At 35.9% G+C, this 18,948-nt stretch overlaps 2 protein-coding genes across 16 annotated transcripts in view; one reads left to right on the top strand and one right to left on the bottom strand.

Moving 5' to 3' along the window:
• DPP4 (dipeptidyl peptidase 4) overlaps window positions 1-18,948 on the bottom strand; it is an 80,539-nt gene that overhangs the window by 16,203 nt on the left and 45,388 nt on the right. The gene's annotated exons all lie outside the window — the stretch shown is intronic.
• SLC4A10 (solute carrier family 4 member 10) overlaps window positions 1-18,948 on the top strand; it is a 152,784-nt gene that overhangs the window by 131,570 nt on the left and 2,266 nt on the right. For 6 of the 13 annotated variants that reach the window (XR_007632055.1, XM_050339923.1, XM_050339925.1 and 3 more), the window contains 9 exons: window positions 449-610; window positions 851-964; window positions 1,455-1,616; window positions 4,331-4,582; window positions 5,877-5,945; window positions 8,287-8,460; window positions 9,075-9,197; window positions 12,522-12,589; window positions 14,259-14,375. Coding sequence is in view for 11 of the 13 variants with exons in the window: in XM_050339923.1 (XP_050195880.1) it covers window positions 449-610; window positions 851-964; window positions 1,455-1,616; window positions 4,331-4,582; window positions 5,877-5,945; window positions 8,287-8,460; window positions 9,075-9,197; window positions 12,522-12,589; window positions 14,259-14,375 (1,241 nt within the window). In the remaining 2 variants the exon portion in view is untranslated. Of the gene's footprint in view, window positions 1-448; window positions 611-850; window positions 965-1,454; window positions 1,617-4,330; window positions 4,583-5,876; window positions 5,946-8,286; window positions 8,461-9,074; window positions 9,198-12,521; window positions 12,590-14,258; window positions 14,383-15,050; window positions 15,090-17,966; window positions 17,993-18,948 lie in introns of those variants that run through there. The other 7 variants (XM_050339930.1, XM_050339932.1, XR_007632056.1 and 4 more) reach the window with 6 other exon arrangements.

The following is an 18,948-nucleotide window of genomic DNA, read 5'->3' as shown; positions in this document are numbered from 1 at the left end:
TGCTTGGCCTGTGAAGTTAAAACAAAAAAAACAGTTCTTGACAATGTATCAGGAGCAACCTTTCTCTTGGTGGCTTTTGAAATTTGCTTTCCACTCTTGGAAAGATTTAGTAAGTGTAAATCTGTTTTGTAAACAGAAAATAAGTGAACTTACTCAGTTTGAAATAAATCTGGTTTTATATTAATCTCTTTAATTATGGTATGTCTTAGTGACTTCATCATTTAATACTGATTAAAAAAGAGATTATTTTTGAGAGTTTCAGAGTTTTCCATGCAGACTAAATGCAAACATAATAAGTTTTAAGTTTTTTAAAAAATAAATATATAAGAATTCTTTTACTATTTCTAGTAACACAATCTGCTTGCAATTTAGTAAAGAAATTGGACAGAAAATACTAGTATAAACATGGATACTTTTTAGAGCAATACTGTTTTTCTCTCCCTAATAGGAATGTAAAAAATTTCATGGGGAGTTTGTTGGACGAGCCTGTGGTCATCATGGCCCTTATGTTCCAGATGTCCTCTTCTGGTCTGTCATCTTATTCTTTTCCACAGTAACGCTGTCATCCACACTGAAGCAGTTCAAAACTAGCCGATACTTCCCAACAAAGGTGTGTGCCATTATTTTAATTCAAAGGTTGTCATTAGTCACGTGTGAGTATGAATTCCATCTGCATTGCAAATTCAGTAAACTGCTGAAGTGAACACTGCATCTTTTCTCTGTTAGAAGCTTGTATCAGAATAAGCATGGTTTTAGCTGTAAGCACAGAATGTCTTAAAACAGTGAAGAAAAATCTTAAATAATACAGAAAGCTTTTAACTAAAATAGTAATTTCTCTCAATATTTGTAGGTACGATCTGTTGTCAGCGATTTTGCTGTCTTTCTCACTATTCTGTCTATGGTTTTAATTGACTATGCCATTGGGATTCCATCGCCAAAACTTCAGGTTCCAAATGCTTTTAAGGTAAGTTGTTGATAAATTGCACTGCCTTAGTATTTTCCAGAATAATCTCTGTAGGGGATTTCTTAGTTTTTTATTATTCTCAGGGAGCAGTGATGTTATTCTAAAATTTTTGTGTTCTCAAAGTATTAAGCAACCTCTTAGATTTAGGAATCATGTAAGTGAGCCTCTTCACATTTCTTCAGGCTCCTTCATGCTTTCTAATATCATCTCTCTAAAGATTAACAAGGCTCAAATCACCCAAATCCTGGGTAAGACTGCTGTAATGTTCTGGGGCTCCTTCCAAATTCTGGGTTCACTGTATCAAATACAACCAAAGTCTGCAATGTTCCAGATGGTTTCATTATGTGTAATTTCTTGTTTTGGTATCATAGGAAGTTTAGCATTTTGTAGTGCTCTTACATAGGTAGTAATGTTTTGTATGTAGTATTGTGAAGCTAAAATGTCAATAATCCTTTAAGTTCTGACTGGTCATGCATGACTGTTTTTTTAGCCCACCAGAGATGATCGTGGCTGGTTTATTACTCCTTTGGGTCCTAATCCTTGGTGGACAGTGATAGCTGCTGTAATTCCAGCCTTGCTTTGTACTATCCTTATCTTTATGGACCAGCAGATCACAGCTGTCATTATCAATAGAAAAGAACACAAACTAAAGGTATTCAGACAAAATTTATATTTTCACTGCTGTTTTCTTCTTCAGATTATGTAATGTGAGTTCATCTACTTGAGCATGCTGGTTTGTTGAATGTTATATAGCACCCCTTTAAACTGTTATGCCTTTTCTTTTTTGGTGTCAGTGTACCTGTGTCAGTGATTTATTGCCTTACAGAAGTCTTTATGGATGTAATCTGGAATACAGATTTTGAACTAAGAAAGCACTATCATCTATGCTTTATTTTTACCCATTCACTTAAAGAAAAATATCTTCACAATAGTAATTTCCTTAAGTACAATCTTGATTGTCTTTTCAGGTATTGACAGTGTTGTTCTGCTGGACTGGATTTTGAAAAACTACTCAGAGCTTATTTTGTAATACAAGATTTTTTTTCCCTCTCTCTGTGATTCTACCCACCTTTTTTTTTTATGTTCTTCCTATCTTAAAGAAGGGAGAAGAATAAAACTGAGCCTTAGAAGTACAATGGGTTCTTAAAACAACATAGGACAACTTCCTGCTCTGTTCTCTAACACTTTAGTTGCCTACAGATGGAGAGAGAAAAAGGGACATCACCCCTCTGAAAAACTGTTGGGCAAAATCTAGCAGCAGGTTTCTGTACATGTATATGCAGCAAGCTTAGGCTTTTTTTTGACATACTTTTAATAAGCAGCAATCCAATCCCAAGTTGCTTTAGCAAATGCATTTGCAACCTTCACTTTGCATTGCCTCTTCTTGGATGATTGTGACATTTGATATGTTCTTTTTTTGCCCTCTTTGTCAGCCTGGCTCTTCATGTCAATCCATAGCATTGCATGTGGTTAACTTGACAGATGCAGGAATTTGCTGCCAAGCTTTGGAATGTGTTTTTTCAGCACTGGCATCTGGGAGTCAGATGGTCCTCCTGGCTGCCCCCTTGTCTTGCTGCGTTTTAGTTTTGCTGGGGTCTGGTGTAGCATCACCTGTTGCTATGCTTCCTTTTCTTCCCATATGTCAGGTTCCTCAGATCATGTATGAATGTGAGGAAATGCTCTCGGATTCTGTATGCATTAGCAGATACATTCCTCATAAATGTGTCAGAAGGTAAAAAAAGGTGTCTCTGTTAGGATTTAGAATTAAACTCTTTCTTTGAGTGCATTGTGCTTGTAACTAATATCTGTGTTTGACACATCTGAGTTTGTCAAGATGTGTCTTGGAGTTAAGACTCATAAGCACTTTGGGGAGTGAGGGAAGGTTGCTGGAGTTGATTTTATTCATTTTCTTTACTTTTCTCCCTTTTTAAATAATGTAAGCAAATAAGATGGCATTTTCATTTGGATATATGGCTTACATTTTCATAAACCCAGACACTTCCCATTTTAGAAGTAAAAGTTGTCTTCAGAAAGAAATGATTTGTTTGCTTCCAACTCATTTTCCCCTCTTTTTTTATACTTCCCATAGCAAATTCTGGATAGTGTACATTTCAGCTTTTGGCAGTCTCTGTAGCAAACCCTTCCAAGTTTAGTTTAGTTACTTTTTTTATGTCAAAAGGCATTTGCATGGGTTTACAGGCAAAATTATGGTTCAACATATTCACATTGTTTGCATGAACAACACTGTTTCATCAGACTGTGACACTGGATTTGTTGCCATATTGCAAAATTTTGTGGACATAGCTAATTACCTGATTTTTTAAAGGAAAATAGCTTGAGCTCCTGCTTGCAGCTGTGAGGTGGTTCTGGATACCTACTAAAATTTAAATGAAATATCCCGCTCAGCTGTGGTAACAGAAATCTATAGAACCAAGCTTAGTGAATTCATTATTTCTCCTTTTCAAGTGCAAGTTGTAATTGCAGGTTTTTAAATGTATCGAAGATTTGACCAAAGAGTTTTATGCACTACTATAAAATCAAAACATTATCCACCTGTTGGTAAATTCATGTAGTATTTCAATACTACAGAAGTGATCCAAACCCAAAGGTTTTGTACCTGCTTTCCATATGGTTGTTTATGATATTACTTTTGATTAAGGAAATCAGTAAAACAGTACCTGATTTTATATTTTATGTATAGTTTTATTTCTCCTAATTTCTAGCTATCTGCTCTTAGATACAGTGAAAAGACATTAGTGAAAATGTATTACTGTCATGTGCTTGCCATCTTTAAAAACTTTAAAAGGATGACTGTGGTATCATGCCCCTTTATAGCATCAAATGATTTTGCAGAAGTTAACTTAAGAATTTTTGTGTAGGGAACAATAAAATACATACTTTCCTGCTTCCTGTGTAAGAACAGATTGAGGGTCTATTAAGATTAGTCCAGTGGAAAATGCGCAGTGCAGCTGAATGTTCTTCTTACTGTTATCCACGGTAGAGATTTAGTTAAGACAGAAAATTTATGCATTTTCCAGTGTCTTGCTAGTATCTATTTTATAAGCAGGAACAGCTATTTGGTGCCCACTGTAAAGTGGATTTATGATATGTACACCTAACTCATAACTGGAACGAATCCAATAATATCGAGCATTTCTTGTGAACTAGTGCGAATTCTCCTTGGATAACCAGTTTGCCATCACTACTGACCCAACCTGGATAACACAGAGAAGAAACCAATTTTTTTTTCTACAAGTCACAATTTTTTAATTGTCTCTAGCTGTTCATTAGGAATTCCTGCCAGGAGTGTTCTTCTTAATTCAGTTGTCATTTTATATCTTCTTGCTGTCGTTACTTTTTTTACAGAAAGGATGTGGATACCATCTTGACCTACTCATGGTGGCAGTCATGCTTGGTGTGTGCTCTATTATGGGATTGCCGTGGTTTGTTGCAGCCACTGTCCTCTCTATTTCCCATGTGAATAGCTTAAAACTGGAATCAGAGTGCTCTGCTCCAGGGGAGCAGCCGAAATTTCTTGGAATCCGGGAGCAAAGAGTCACAGGCCTCATGATTTTTGTCCTTATGGGCTCATCTGTCTTTTTGACAAGTATCCTGAAGGTAATTTGGGGAAGTAAGGAATAGTTAAAGAATACTGCACTGAACATTTCACTGTTGTCACTATACTATTTAATGACTACTCTTTTCAGGTACATTACTAACTAGCATAATGTTTGTTACACAATGGTAGTCTAAAGTGGAATTCTAATTTAGCATAATAAAGTGCCTAGGGACTTCCAGCATTTTTTAAACAAAAACCTTGCAATGAAAATCTGGCCTGACTGAAGTCCAAGGGAATTCTGCCCTGTAGCATATGAATACCTGCAGTAGATGAAGATTCACACTTTGTCTATGTTTTGGGACCATGGCAAATTATCATGAAACAGTCTTGTTATAACAATTTTAAATTTATTTAGAAAATTTAAAAATATTTTGTGATTTCTGGGTAATTTCAAAATGTTTTCACAGTTGGAAGAGAAGTTCTGTGGTTCGTTTCTTGGAAATGAACATAGAGATTATCTCATGCTTCCTGCGTACTCAACAGAGATCACCAGTAAATGGGTGTCTGGTTATATGCATATATAATACCATGTATACACTTCATACTGTTTAAAGAATTATCTGGCCTCTGTACAATCAGCAAGAGTTTTGACACTGGCTTCAGTAAAACCAGAATTTAGACTTGCATATTGTCACAGGGAAGGCAGCAAACCCCTAGAAACTGTGCTTTCCAGTAGTATTTTATTAAGTATATCATAAAATTCTCACATTGAAAACACACAGAACATGTATTTTGTGTATTTAGTATTTAAAACAAATATTTATCTATGGAAATGCTCCTTTACCTAAACACTATATGCTGAGAACCTGAACATTTAAAATAGTCTCTTAAAAATCATTCCATAAAAGTAATTCACCTGTTTTTAAATGCTTATAGCACAAAATATTTCTTTTAGCATTTAGAAATATTTTATGTCTCTTGAATATTTTTCTGAGGTTTATAGCTTTACTCTTCAGATCCTCTTCTGAGCAGTCTTTTAAATAAAAAATCTAAGTATATATCTAACACTTTCATGGTTTTGTGTACTTCTGTTATTTTTATTAATAGTGAATAAAGTATATTGTAACTAGCCATGAGAGGAAAATAAAACTATGGAGCCAGATTCTTCTTATGCTTTATACTCTGAGAAACATTATTAATTTGTAATTGAGTGACTCTGAATTTACAACTTGTCTGATTAATGCAGGCATATGGCTTTTTGTATTTCAACTGTTTCAGATGTCTTTCTTAAAGCATTTAAAATTGTTAAGTAGTATTCAATGTGCTCTTTCCTTTCTCTGCTTGTTTGTGCAGTTTATTCCTATGCCAGTACTTTATGGAGTATTTCTTTACATGGGTGCTTCATCTCTAAAGGGAATTCAGGTAAAATGGATTTATGATGAATGTGTTACTGATGATGCTTTCTATAAAAAATGTAGCTATTCTTACACATTATTGTATTATCCTTTGTGTATAATCTTAAAGGAATGCTGCCAACCTTAAATTTCTGAAAGTGACTCACTTAAAAAAGAAAATGGATTCTCTCTAAATAGAGTATTCCCTTTAGGTAATGTGCTCCAATTTTTTTATTTTATTTTATTCTTTTAGGTGCTGATTTTCTGTTCTCCCTTTTTACCAAGGGAATTTTGTCTGATCATAAAAACTGAGTAATAACTATCAGGAGCTCTTCCCCTTCTCCTGCCTCCCCATTCACCTGCTTGCCTGCTGGCTTTTCAGCTTCCAAGTTAGGGCCTTTGCAGGGCTGAACTTGATCTTGAACTTTGCCTTTATGAGACTTTTGGCTAACTTGCCCTAAAACTAACATAAATGAAATTTTGAAGACCTTTCCTGTGCAAATAAATGCCTCAGGCAAGGAAGGGAAACTGTTGCAAGCCACAGTTCTTCAGGGATGATGGGCAAGTCTAGTGGAAGGGCAGCATTCCTGTGGTGCCTTAAGTAGGAGTATGTGGCAGAAACCAGGCATTCCAGCCTTCAGGTTGGGGTTGGGAATGAGATCTTGTGTACCATTTCTCCTGTCTGACCGCAGCATTGAATGGCACATTTTCAAGTCCTTTAGCCCACCTGACACAAACACATTTTCAAGTGTGCCTTTGTTACCAAAAGTTGAGGCATTGAAATGCCTTCCAAGACAATCAAGAAAGAACAATCACACGGTGAAAACAAATTGTCAGATACAAAAAGGTTGTCAAATACAAAAAGCAAAGGAAATGTCTGATTGTTTCTTTCATTATATTTAAATTTTTGGTTGCAAGTTAAAAGCGTGTAGCTTTTTTTTTTTACCTCCATATTTATAGGCAAAGCTGGGAACACTTCTTTTTTTGACTGGTGGTCTCTATACAGAGACTCTTCTTTTATATCTTTGCATAGCTCTTCTCATTTGGGTTGATATTTTCAGAAGTGTAGTTTGGCTTTTACTGAAGTTTAAATAATTTCAATTTAATATGGTTTAGCTGTTTCTCAGAACAGGGGCATGAGAAACTACGCTACTGAAGAGTGCTTTTGAGGCATACTAAAATCTGCTATCTTTACTTGGAAAAGTGATAGCATCCCCCTCTATTTCTCCCTCCCCAAGCTGGGACAAGGAACTGAGATTTGATAAGATGGCTTTTGTGGGAGGATGTGCTTTTTGCTGTTTCTGTGAACAAGAAATCTGCTCAAATCTGGCCAAATTATAAGCCTTTAAAAAAATGCAGTTTGCACATGCTCAGTAAAAATTTCTGAAACTTGACACTCCTGAAGGCTGTGTGAATACAGCATGGCTCATCCATGCAGGGAGCAATGGTGTATCACCATCGTCACTGTGCCATGGCAGCTGACACAAAAGCCTCGGGTCAGTATGGAGCTAAATAGGTCTGACAAATACATACGTTCCTAACAGCATGGCAGTCAGCTTTCTGGCATTCCTTTTTTTTTCTTTTCTGTTTCTGGTTTTGTGAATAAAGTAAAACATGGAAAAGGAAAAAATCAAAAGTGTCTGGTGAAGAAAAAAAAAAGGTCGTTCCTTCACACGAAATAAAAGACTGAAAAGATCCCTTCTTGATCAGCTTTTTAGGTGCTAAAGGAGGCAGAGCTCAGTTGTTGAAAACCAAAAATTTAGAATGTATTAGAAAGGTAATGTGATAGTGCAGATGCCCAGTGGGATCCAGAGATCCCACCAGCTTCCATTCAGTTTGATTCACAATTGATTCACATCTACTCTGAAGTCTGGCTTTGCCTGATGTTAAGAGTTCAATACTTGAAATCTTGGCAGGCTTACTTTAAAGTAACCATGTTTGTGTATGATGTAGTATGCAGTATGAACACGATATTTCCTGGAGTATGACTAAACAGAGTGTAATTCAGCAAAATTCAATGTCTTGGTACATCTGCAATAGGAATACCTAAGGAGACAGCTGTCTATTAAAATTGAAAGAAACTGAAGAGTATGACTTACCAAGTAATTAAATAATATGATTCTCATTCTTACTTTGGTGGCTCAGTGGGAGAGAAGATTCCTTTGCCACTTTTGGACTAGTATAGATTAATGGCTCATGATTGTAACTGAGACAGCTTCTTCTGTGATTCTGAACTTCTGTAGTTTTTGCCTTTAGAATAACAAGCCAGATTCTTTGGATATTCAGGACCTCTTAGGCAGCGTGTGAATGCCAGCATGGATGATCCTACAGCCCATTTTGATCCAAACTTTTAAAATTTTCTCTTTCAGCTTTTTGACAGGATAAAGTTATTCTGGATGCCTGCAAAACATCAGCCAGATTTTATTTATCTGAGGCATGTTCCTCTTAGAAAGGTCCATCTCTTCACTATAATTCAGCTGAGTTGTCTTGTGCTTCTCTGGATTATAAAGGTTTCAAGAGCTGCCATTGTCTTTCCTATGATGGTATGAAATTTTTTTGTTTCCTCTAAAAATCTCTTTTCACTTGTGAATAATTGCTATCAAAGAAAAAAAATCAATTGTGGGCAGGTAATTACAATATTGCTTTGACTCGATGTTCAAGGACAATTCGTAATTTATTAAGTAAGAAAAAATTTGACATGTAACTGCTGTTTTGACTCTGTGTGGATAGCCCAACTATATATTCTCTCAGGGAAAATTCTTCTCTTAAAGTGTTAAAATTTATATTTTTTATTTAAGGAATAGTACTCAATTCTGTTACAGAAAGAACATTCACTCATTAAGGAAGACTCTTCATTGTACTGTTCATTGAGGAGCTTTACAGTTCTGTGTCTTGTTAGAAATAAGTGTTCTGCTGCTCAAGTGATTTCTAATTATTTCACTAATAGAAAATAGAAGATATCTACTGATCTCAGTGATTTTTAAATGCTTCAAGCCATATTTCATTTGAACAAAGGAATACCAGCTGTTGTCTTATTCAAATTAAAGGGTAAAACTGTAGCTGCTGCAAACTGGGCACTTTTGAAAGTGCCTCTACAAGTGTATTTGTCTGTTTTACTTGCTTAATTTCCTAATTCTTTGAATTGATATATTTGCAGGTCCTAGCTTTGGTATTTGTCCGAAAACTCATGGATTTCTTTTTTACCAAGCGAGAGCTCAGTTGGTTAGATGATTTGATGCCCGAGAGCAAGAAAAAGAAACTGGAAGATGCAGAGAAAGAGGTGGGTCATGGTTTCAGGTTTTTTTGGTGTGTAGCATTTTATCAATTTCTCCTTCAGATATTTATAGAAAGTTCTTGCATATTCCATGCAACAGGCAGACTTGTTAGCAGTGTCTTAAGTGAAATATTTTCATATTTTCATAAGTGCTTTTAAGGTTACAAATCTGATAAACTTAGGTGGGGATGTAGGTTCTTAAGCTGCCACACTGTCATATAACATATTATCCACAGTGCTCCTGGGTGTTGCTTCCAAGACCCACTCAGATGATGCGCAGAGATGAACCTATGTGTGTAAGAAAGCCCTCAGATGCCCGGAGCACTTTGATGCTGCACTGGGACTGGCCTTGTCCCTGCTAGAGATGCTGAAGAGAGAACTGCAGAATTTAAGGGGTGTGGCATGTCCCAGCTACCTCTGAACCATACACAGGTCACACAGCATCACCTTGTGCCGTTTTTTCTCAGCAGCATCATAACACTGTGCACTGTCCCAGTTACACTCTGGGCCCGTATTACCCTTCTGCTACTGCAGAAACAATTTACTTTTACTGTGTAGTGAGAAGGTCAGCAACACTGCTAACCCTGTTAACCAAATCCTCAGACTCTGACTTACAGCCTTTGGCATCTACCACCCAGTTGGCTGTTTCAGATCTGGACTCCTCATCTTCTTTCAAAGAATACGCTTTTATAATTTCTTACTTTATACAGGACAGATTCTTACACACTTCCACTCAAAATGTTCCTATATTTTGACAGTGAAACACTAATCTTTTTGATTGTAGGTTTCTAACCAGTTTTGCATCTATTTTACAGTATTTTAATCTAGCTGCTGCTTCATGAATTGCTTCTTTGAATATCACATAAAACTGTAAAGATATAAAGTAACTTTATATGTAAGGCCTTTGTCCTCTGTCCCTGGTATCAGACACCTTATCAGTGTCAACTGTTAGCAAACTTCAGTACTGGGCCAAAATAAGTGAGGACAAGTCTCAAAGGTGAAACACTGAAGGAGCAGTAGGTAGAATACGTTGGTGCCAAGTTATTTTAAATGGGATTTATGTGTCCTGCATCAGCACTTTTGAATAGTAGCACAGTGTGAGGCTGTGGCAGCACTGAGAGGTCAACAGGCAGGTAATGCCTTGTAGTCTTGGCAGTCGGTGGTCATTTCTAGGCTTCGGGAACAGATGTGCATATGACCTCTAAGATGCCCTGAAGGCCTGTGCAAAAGCCCAGGACCCATGAGGACTAAATTCTGGTAGTACAAGGGTACTGCAAAAATTAGACAATGTGAATGGATAAATCAGCAGTTTATCCTTAGGGATGCCCAGAGATGTGATCTGAGGCCAGTGAAATGTGTGTGTTAAGGATTCCCATTACGAGGTCTATTTGAAGAAACAGGACATGGGCTAATAATTTGAATGTGTAACTATGAAAACTAGATTCCTCTGAATTTAGGATTCTTCTGTGACATTTGACAACTCACTGCCTCATTTCTAAATGGGAGAACTATAACGCTGATTTCCTTGACACATTCAACATACTGTCATGGAGTATGTTTTGGGGAAAAGATTTTACCTAGGTGGAAAACATCATGATGATTATTTACTATGTAGTATGGGCCTGGAAAACTACCACAATGAAATTAAAATATGAGAGTCATTGTTTTCTCCCTTGAATCAAAGCAGACCAAGAGAGTTGTTTCATCAAAGTATCTGTTGTCACCACAATTCAGAGTAACCAGAAGTAACCAAGGTAGCTCTCCTCTTGTGGGTCTGATTATTGTAAGGAATTCTGTGTCATCCTTATGTTTTGGTTATATGTCACTTTCTTTCCCATGCTTGATAGCAAGGCATCAGAAAACAAAACTGGGAAAATCTACTGGTGTTACTTTATTTCATTCACTGTCTATTTTGAGAGGTTATTTTTACATATTTTGGCATTTCTAAATATTTGGAGCTATTATTAAAACTGTTCAACTGTCAAAAACTTATGAAGCTGTGAAGCCTAGAAATGACAAAATTAACTAGTAATAAAAAACTTCTGACATGTAGCCTAAGGAATTAATTGGAGAGTTGCTATCACACAGCTTTTAAAAATAGAAGTATTCTACCCACAAGAATATTCAGAAGTATAGTTGACAGGATCTGAAACTTACTTGATTGGATCCTGATTTCATTACTTAAGTTGTTTTTATATTTTTAGGCCATGTTTTTCCAGGGCTTTGTACATTTACAGTGGATCTGATAAATGCCTTCTCCTCACAGACCTCCTCAGAAGCCACTTTAATGTTAACCAGTTAAGTCTTTCTGAGAAAAGAATGAACAAAAAACTTGTCCCATTTGGAGAAAAAAATACTGTGAGTTTTGTAATAGTTGTAATAGTGAAGTATAGAAGAAACAAATATCTGAGCAGAGAGGACTGAAATTCTATTGGTTTGGAAAATTGTACTGGCTCTTCCAGCTAATACCAACAATCAGTGTGTGTGATGCATGTGGGGGTTTGGTGACCTGCCAGAAAATGGTAAGCTCTGTTTCTGTGAGAAACAAGTCATGCTTTCAGACAGGCACCAGCAAAAACTGTAACAAAGCCATCTAATAAAAGGAAGAAAGCTGTGGAGGTCTCTGGGTGTCTGTTGCATTCATACACACACCCCACAACAATTTAGAGCAGGATTTGATGGTTACATTCATCAAGCAAAGGGCATGTCCTAGCTGTGGAGCCTTGAGTTGATAGTGAAGGACAGAGACTTGGTTTTCTTTGTTTATGCAGGCAGGACATGGTGCTTGAGGGGGTGGTGTTTTGTTCTCCCATCCTGCTAAGACAGATTTTCCAAATTTATAATTATTTCATAAAAAGAATTTTGGTAGATATATCCCCTAGTTCTCTTCAAGTGAAAACTAATCTTGGGTGTCTTGTTTCACTACCTTTCACTGAAATAAAACTTTATCAGTATTAAAACTGTGTGTTCAAACTTAAACCGACTTCCCTAACTTTTGCATGTAAACATCAATGTATATATCCTGTTATTCATTTAAAATTCATTATTTAAAATTCATCATACCGTTGCTCAGTGTTACTATTTTTCCTCTTTCTTTATTGTTACAGAACAATGCTCTATTTGGCATAATAAAATAGTACGAAGATAAATCTTCTAAAACAGAAGGCTTTAAATGTCAAATATTTAAATCAAAAGAGTTAAAAAGTACCTTACTTCAAGAACTTCAAATAAATGCTTAATATTAAAGAAAATGGGAAGAGGATTAAAGTACATAAATTTCACTGTTTACAACATCATATCCTGTCTCATGTCTGAATTCCTTCGTTCTAGGAAGAGCAAAGTATGTTAGCAATGGAAGAGGAAGGGACTGTTCAGTTACCACTAGAAGGACATTACAGGTAAAATATACCTTTCCTCTTTTAGGTGAGTTGCAATTAAACAAATAAAATCAACATGCCACAATGTTTATTCTTAATGCTTTCTGAATGTCAGGAGGATGTTTGTCTGCTACAGATAGGTGAACTGACCATATACTGCAGCATTTAACAAGCTCAGCCCTTTTTAGTCTTTCCACATGATCTCACAGTCCCTAGGAAAAGGACACGCTAATTGAAGTTTTCCATGGGGCATGACTTGCAGGATCAGACTGTTCACAATGAACTTTGGCTTCTGACACATGCAGTACAAAAGGAAGATGTAGAGCATGTCAAACTGTTCAACCTGATGCTTGCAGGAAGCTAGGAAAGGTTTTGAACACACTGCAGAAAAACTAGGTTCTTACAGTATTACATTTTAAAACATTCTAATTAAGATACTATCTCTGTAAGATAATGAATGAATCAAGAGGTGTCCAGGGTAGATAAGACATAATGTAGGGTTTTCTCAGCTTAAAAAGCATGAAAATCTGTGTTATAGATGGCAATAATACATGTGGCCAGCCTATAAGGAATTAATATGATTTACAGTTTTGAGAAAGACATTCTTAATAAAGATTTGAAACACCTGGTGACAGTAACATCTGCATCAATGAACTTTGAATTCATAGGAATACTGTCTCACAGTGGGCTCCTCTCTTACATTTTAACACAAAATTACCCTAATGTCTCCTAATGTAAATCAGCGTCTTGTGTCTGAAAAATCCCAGTCTATTTCTTTTGAATCATCACACTACTAATGGTCTGTTTTCTTTTCTTCTTTTGTCCATACCTTTTTGTTCTAATTTATATTAGTAATATGTAGCTTAATTTATCTTGTGGTGTGATCTATATTGATCTATAGTGTGTTTATGTTGGTAGAGCTGCCTGGATATTATCTGACTACCTCTACTGTAAGGTTTACAGTCTTATAGCTAAACAGAAGAATCAAGACATTGGTTGTTAAAAATGATTCCCCAAAATACATGACAGCACATTTACTGAGGGCTTAGTAAATGTCATGCTCTATGTAAACAATGAAGTCAGGAATAATGTACCCATAACACATTTAAGATTTATTATTCTTCAGTGTATAAATACATATTTGGAGCAGACCAGGTAAAGCAGAGAGCATAATGGCTACAAAGTGCTGCTGAAAGCTACTGATCAGTTTAATTGGGGCATTTTTATTAGATCTCTTAAATACTCTATTTTGTCAGGGCTTTTGATTGCTTTTAAAAATGTTTTAAAAGTAGGTGGAGTTTCATAAGTATTTTGAGAACTGTTAGGAGCTCTTGGATTCATGTTTAGTCCAATTATGCTGCTGGCATGCTGTGAGATCTTGGGTAATATTTAATTTACACTTAATTTCTCTCTTGTCATTAGTTGGGAGTGGCACAATATATTTTATTGATGTTTCTGTGATTAATTGCTGTTGGAGGAGAAAAATACTAAAAAAGTGCAAAGATGTTCTAAGAGAATATATAAGTAATTATTCAGGACTTTTGAAGTTTAACAGAATTCCTTAACTTACACTGCACTTAATTATTGTCATCACTATCAATTTTCAAGAACTTTATTATAGAGTTAATAAGTAAAAAAGATTGGTGACTACTGATTGTTTTATTGTATATTTACTTTTGTTCTTGTCTAGAGATGACCCATCAGTGATAAACATTTCTGACGAAATGGCAAAAACTGCTGTGTGGAAGACATTGTTGATAACGTCAGAGAATGCAAAAGATAAGGAGTCAAGCTTTCCTTCTAAAAGGTCTTAATTTTTTTACTTTATATATTATACTTGCATTAAATTTTACCTATTGGTGTCAAACCAGTATTAGAATATTTTGCTAGGGATTAGAAAGATTTCTGGCATCTTGCAGTTTTGTTTCTTAGGTCCAGTCATAATATTATGAGCTCAAAACGCAAATTCTCTATTTATTAAAAAAAAACCCTGACAAATATTTGCATGGTACTTAGTTATGCTCCAGTGGAAAATGAAGTTGAGCATGTTTGATGCTTGTGTAATGAACCACCAGCCTCCACCTGGATATTGCACAACAGCTGTTGTGTTCTGCTTGCTTTTGTTCTTTCCTCTTGAAAAAGAAGTGATCATCACCACCCTGGAAATAGCTGTATGAAGAACCCAGTACTATGAATGCAATCTAATAATATTTGGAGTGAAAATAATTTTAAGATTGCATCACTTCTTTTCATTTTTCTGCCTACTTCACTTGTACTCAAAACAGTTAAATAATTTTAAAGTTTAGTCCAGACATGTAAAATGAAGCCACCGTGTTTTATCTGTGCTTCAGAGTTACTACAGGAACAATAAAATATTAAATTCAAGCACACTGTGATTTTTAAGAGTTTTTCCTCTGACTCCATAAACTTAAAATTTAACTATTTTCTATTTAATTGTTTCATATCACACTTCTGTCATAAGCTCCCCTTCCTAATCACTCTAGAAGCTGATTTCCCGAAGGTAAGACCCTGTCCCCAAGTTTTTCCTTGTGTCTTCCAATTCAAAATGGTGTCACCTAGGAACCCAAATGACTTGACTTTGTGTAGTTTTTGGGGAGACAGAATAAAAAGAAATTTCAAATGCGAACGTAAAATATCTTCATTAAAAGTCCCAAATATTAAGATTTGAAATGTAATATGTATTAAAAATAGTAACTATAGATGTAGTGTATTTAAATGTTAAATTGAATTTATTCCTAGATCATCTTTTTTAAAATACAAAATTATATTCTGCCCATTTCTAAATGTACTTTGCAAAAGAAGCTCCATGTTTGAAACAGCTAGTGATTGTTTTATGGTGAAAAAATGCAGTAAGAAAAAAATTTGTAGTGATACATGATTTTTTTAATTTTGTCACCCCAAAATGGCATTTCAGCGTTGTTTATTTCCCTAAACAGCACAGACAAGACTGAACAGTTGATGACCAGAGAAGCTCCATTTCAGAAACCCATGGAGTGGCCCACTAATGTGATAATTTTGATGATATTTCACTGACAGTAAAAATAGCAGTATAGTTCTGATTTGCCTTCTACCCTACACATGTCACAGTGAAATCAGTGTAGTGCATGGGAGAAGGATGTACTGGAGAATTTTCTTACCTTAAGTGCCTCTGCTGTCCAGGCTGGAGATAGTAAAGAACCTGATGGGGTACATTCACAGCCCCTGGGTATGCAGGGGTTGTAATTTTTCTGGTGCATATTGCTTTCTTTGAAAATTTCAGGTAAAACCAGTACATATTTACATAATCTATCCTACCATCAAAGACCCTCTGAGCATCCAAATAGACTGTGGCTACAGACAACATTGGTAAGAGATGATCTGGCCTTTCCACTGCAGTACAATAGAAACTAAATCTCTAATGAGCTTGTTTTCAATCTGTTCTTGTATCTTTGCTCATGAAATCAAAGACTCAGGAGAAAGGATTTTTATGATTTTAGGTATGAGTGTTCTCTTGTAAAGGAATAGTCTTAAAAACCTCTGAAATCCTGCATTTTCCTGTGCTCTACCTTGTCTCAGATTCGCACACAGGAGTAGATTAAAAGAATTTTAAATCTGGAAGTCTTGCTTTCTGACAGGGAAAAACCATAGACAATGTTAACCTTAAATCGTATTAGGGATAGAGCTACAGAAACATCATAAACCATAATGTATGTATCATTACATGAAGATATAATTAAATTCTAGGTAATTACTGGAAAAAAAGAAACTTTGGAATGGTAGCAGTTGTAAGAATGATTTTTGCAAATGATCAAGATGAGCAGTATTAGATTACACAATTCCCTCAGTGAAGGGTATCTTACAATAGGGGGGGAAAAAAACACGTTTTGAAAAAAATTTTCCTGCCTTTTGAGTTCGACTACAAAGTGTTTAGCATGCCCTTTCCTGCTGTCAGGTCTGCTTTCTTATACTCATATACCAAAATATTTTTAAATGGGGATAATTACATTATGATATTGTACTACGATTTCATGCAATGCCTTTTATGCACGACATAGTCCAATTAACAAGACAGGGTGATTTCTGGAATACTTAAAATCTAGAAGTTCTTTGTAGTAATTAAATTCTGAGTTGACTTGGCCAGTTATAACCTATGATCATCTGCAAAGGGAGATTTTAGGCAGGAAGGGTTTATACAAATTACTTCCCAGCCTGATACATGGATAATTTCTATCATAAGATCTGCCCTGCCCCTAGCTCTGTGAAGTAGCATAGTGTGTGTGACAGTTCTTACATCCCAGGCTCCTAACAGTTTTTAAGTGTCTAAAGAGGGGACTTACATGAAATTCAGTCAACTGTTGCCTAACCATAGAGGTACATGAACTTTACAACTTTCCAACGTTAATTTTTCATTATTAAAATTCCTAGGGACCTGAGGGTCTGCCTTTGAGCCTGTCTTGGTAGAACTGAACACGAAGGCACCTTTCTGAAACACAGCCCTCTCTGATACATGTAATTAAATATTCTACTGTCTTTGGTTATAATATTAAGCCCTTCAGATAGCAATTTCAAAGAATATGCAAAAGATCTGACCATGTATAGAAGGCAGACTTAGCTGGTCTTTTAAAGTATTGGAGAAAGAGGCATCTGTCACTTTGTACATGGTATGAGTTCCCTTTTCTACTTGAAGATATGCAAATCCTACATCTCAAACCTTCCTGTTGAGCCATGTTAGACTACTCCCTTGTTAGGAAGGAAGCAAGCTCCAACTCCGTTTCAGATCCATCAGTTACATGTTTTACTGGTAAAAGATTGGACTTGTCCCTGGTGTTTTTTTTGTTGTTGGGTTTTTTGTTTGTTTTGTTTTGTTTTCAAGTTTCTCAAGGCATTAAAGCCTACATCTGCAGGAGATGCTCAGAGATGTGAATCCTAAATAGAAAGATGACTTTCCTGGTATCACAGAGGCACCTAAAACGTGGAAATATTATACACTGTAAGGCACACAACACCTCAGTGTTTGCTTTTATTAAGCACAGGTAATCCCTGCCTGCTGTACTGCTGCACTTTAAATTCACCCACCCCTGGAATTTGTTTGCATACCCTTTGTGTGCAGAGAGTGTAACATACCCAATTCTATCACTGTTCTACAGAAGGTGACAGATTTGGCAGTTGAAGTGGCAGAAGTTGGTATTCTTTAGCTATTTCCATTAACACCTCTGGAAGCTGCCATAGGCATAGAAGTAAGCTTTGGCTGAACTGAATTGTATCCTTAAAGCAATTTTTATGTGAAGAAAAATGTCAGATGATTGTAAAAATGTGCATGAATCGCCTTAAGAATTTGAGAATTGATCGTGCTTTCTTTAAGCCTTGTATAACTCAGCCTATTTCTCATTCATTCTAGTTAAGGAATTATTCCCATGAAACCTGGTAGGTTATGTGCTTGCTACAGGTTTGTTCTCAGAAGCATCTGGGTTTTTTTTTTAGATACTCTGCCACTTTTTGTTGAAGGCTTTGTTTGCCTGTGTTGTGGAAGCCCCTTTGCATTTTCATATTGTGATTGAGACTCATTGCAAGAACATGACTTTTTATTTATTTACACTGTTGTAAATTAGAACCCTCTTCACCAAAGAAAACTCAAACCCAAAACATTTGCTTTGTACATATATTGCTTTCTGTAAGCAAATGAACAGTGTTTTAACTGGGGAAAAAAAAGAAAGCTGAATCCAAATTTGAACTCTGGTTCAGAGTTCTGAGTGATATGGCTTTTGTGGGATCTTTCAGGCTTCTTTTTTTTTTTTTTTTTTTTAAGTTACTTCCTTATAATGTATACATGAGGAAGTATGTATTAAACTCCAGATGGGGAATATTGTCTTGCCTCACCCTCCCCAGCCTTATTCTACTCTCCCCAATCAAGACTGAAAGCCAAATATTAGTTGGAAACTGGCTTTCACTGCTCTAGTTCAGAAACATTCCTTTTAAATGTACATTGAGCAACAGAATACATTTTAAAGACAAGAAGTACTTATTGTGACCTCTTGTTTGTGCCATTTAGGAATGTGCTGGTATTGTCTGAGAACTGTACCATTACCATTATTTAGTAAATCAACAGCTGTATTTGTCAAAAGAGAAAAAAAAAAGTGGCTATTTTTGCTTGCATGCTGGCTGACTTGTCTCATCTAGTACATTTTAATTTCTCTACCTACCTTGTCACTACAATTCCTGGCTGATGTCTTCTGCACCATTTAGCACAGAAATTTTCACTTGCTTTCCCAGTTTGTGCCATGCAGCATGAAAAATAAAATATCTGTGCAATGTTGGTTTTCAGTTAGATTATTAATATACATAAGATAGTGCTACCATAACTTTTTCCCCCTCTCCTTCTC

The sequence above is a fragment of the Myiozetetes cayanensis genome, unplaced genomic scaffold (genome assembly GCF_022539395.1).
Source record: "Myiozetetes cayanensis isolate MyiCay16 unplaced genomic scaffold, myiCay2020 scf9, whole genome shotgun sequence".
In the NCBI taxonomy this organism is placed as follows: domain Eukaryota; kingdom Metazoa; phylum Chordata; class Aves; order Passeriformes; family Tyrannidae; genus Myiozetetes; species Myiozetetes cayanensis.
This window is presented reverse-complemented; position numbering and strand designations above follow the sequence as displayed.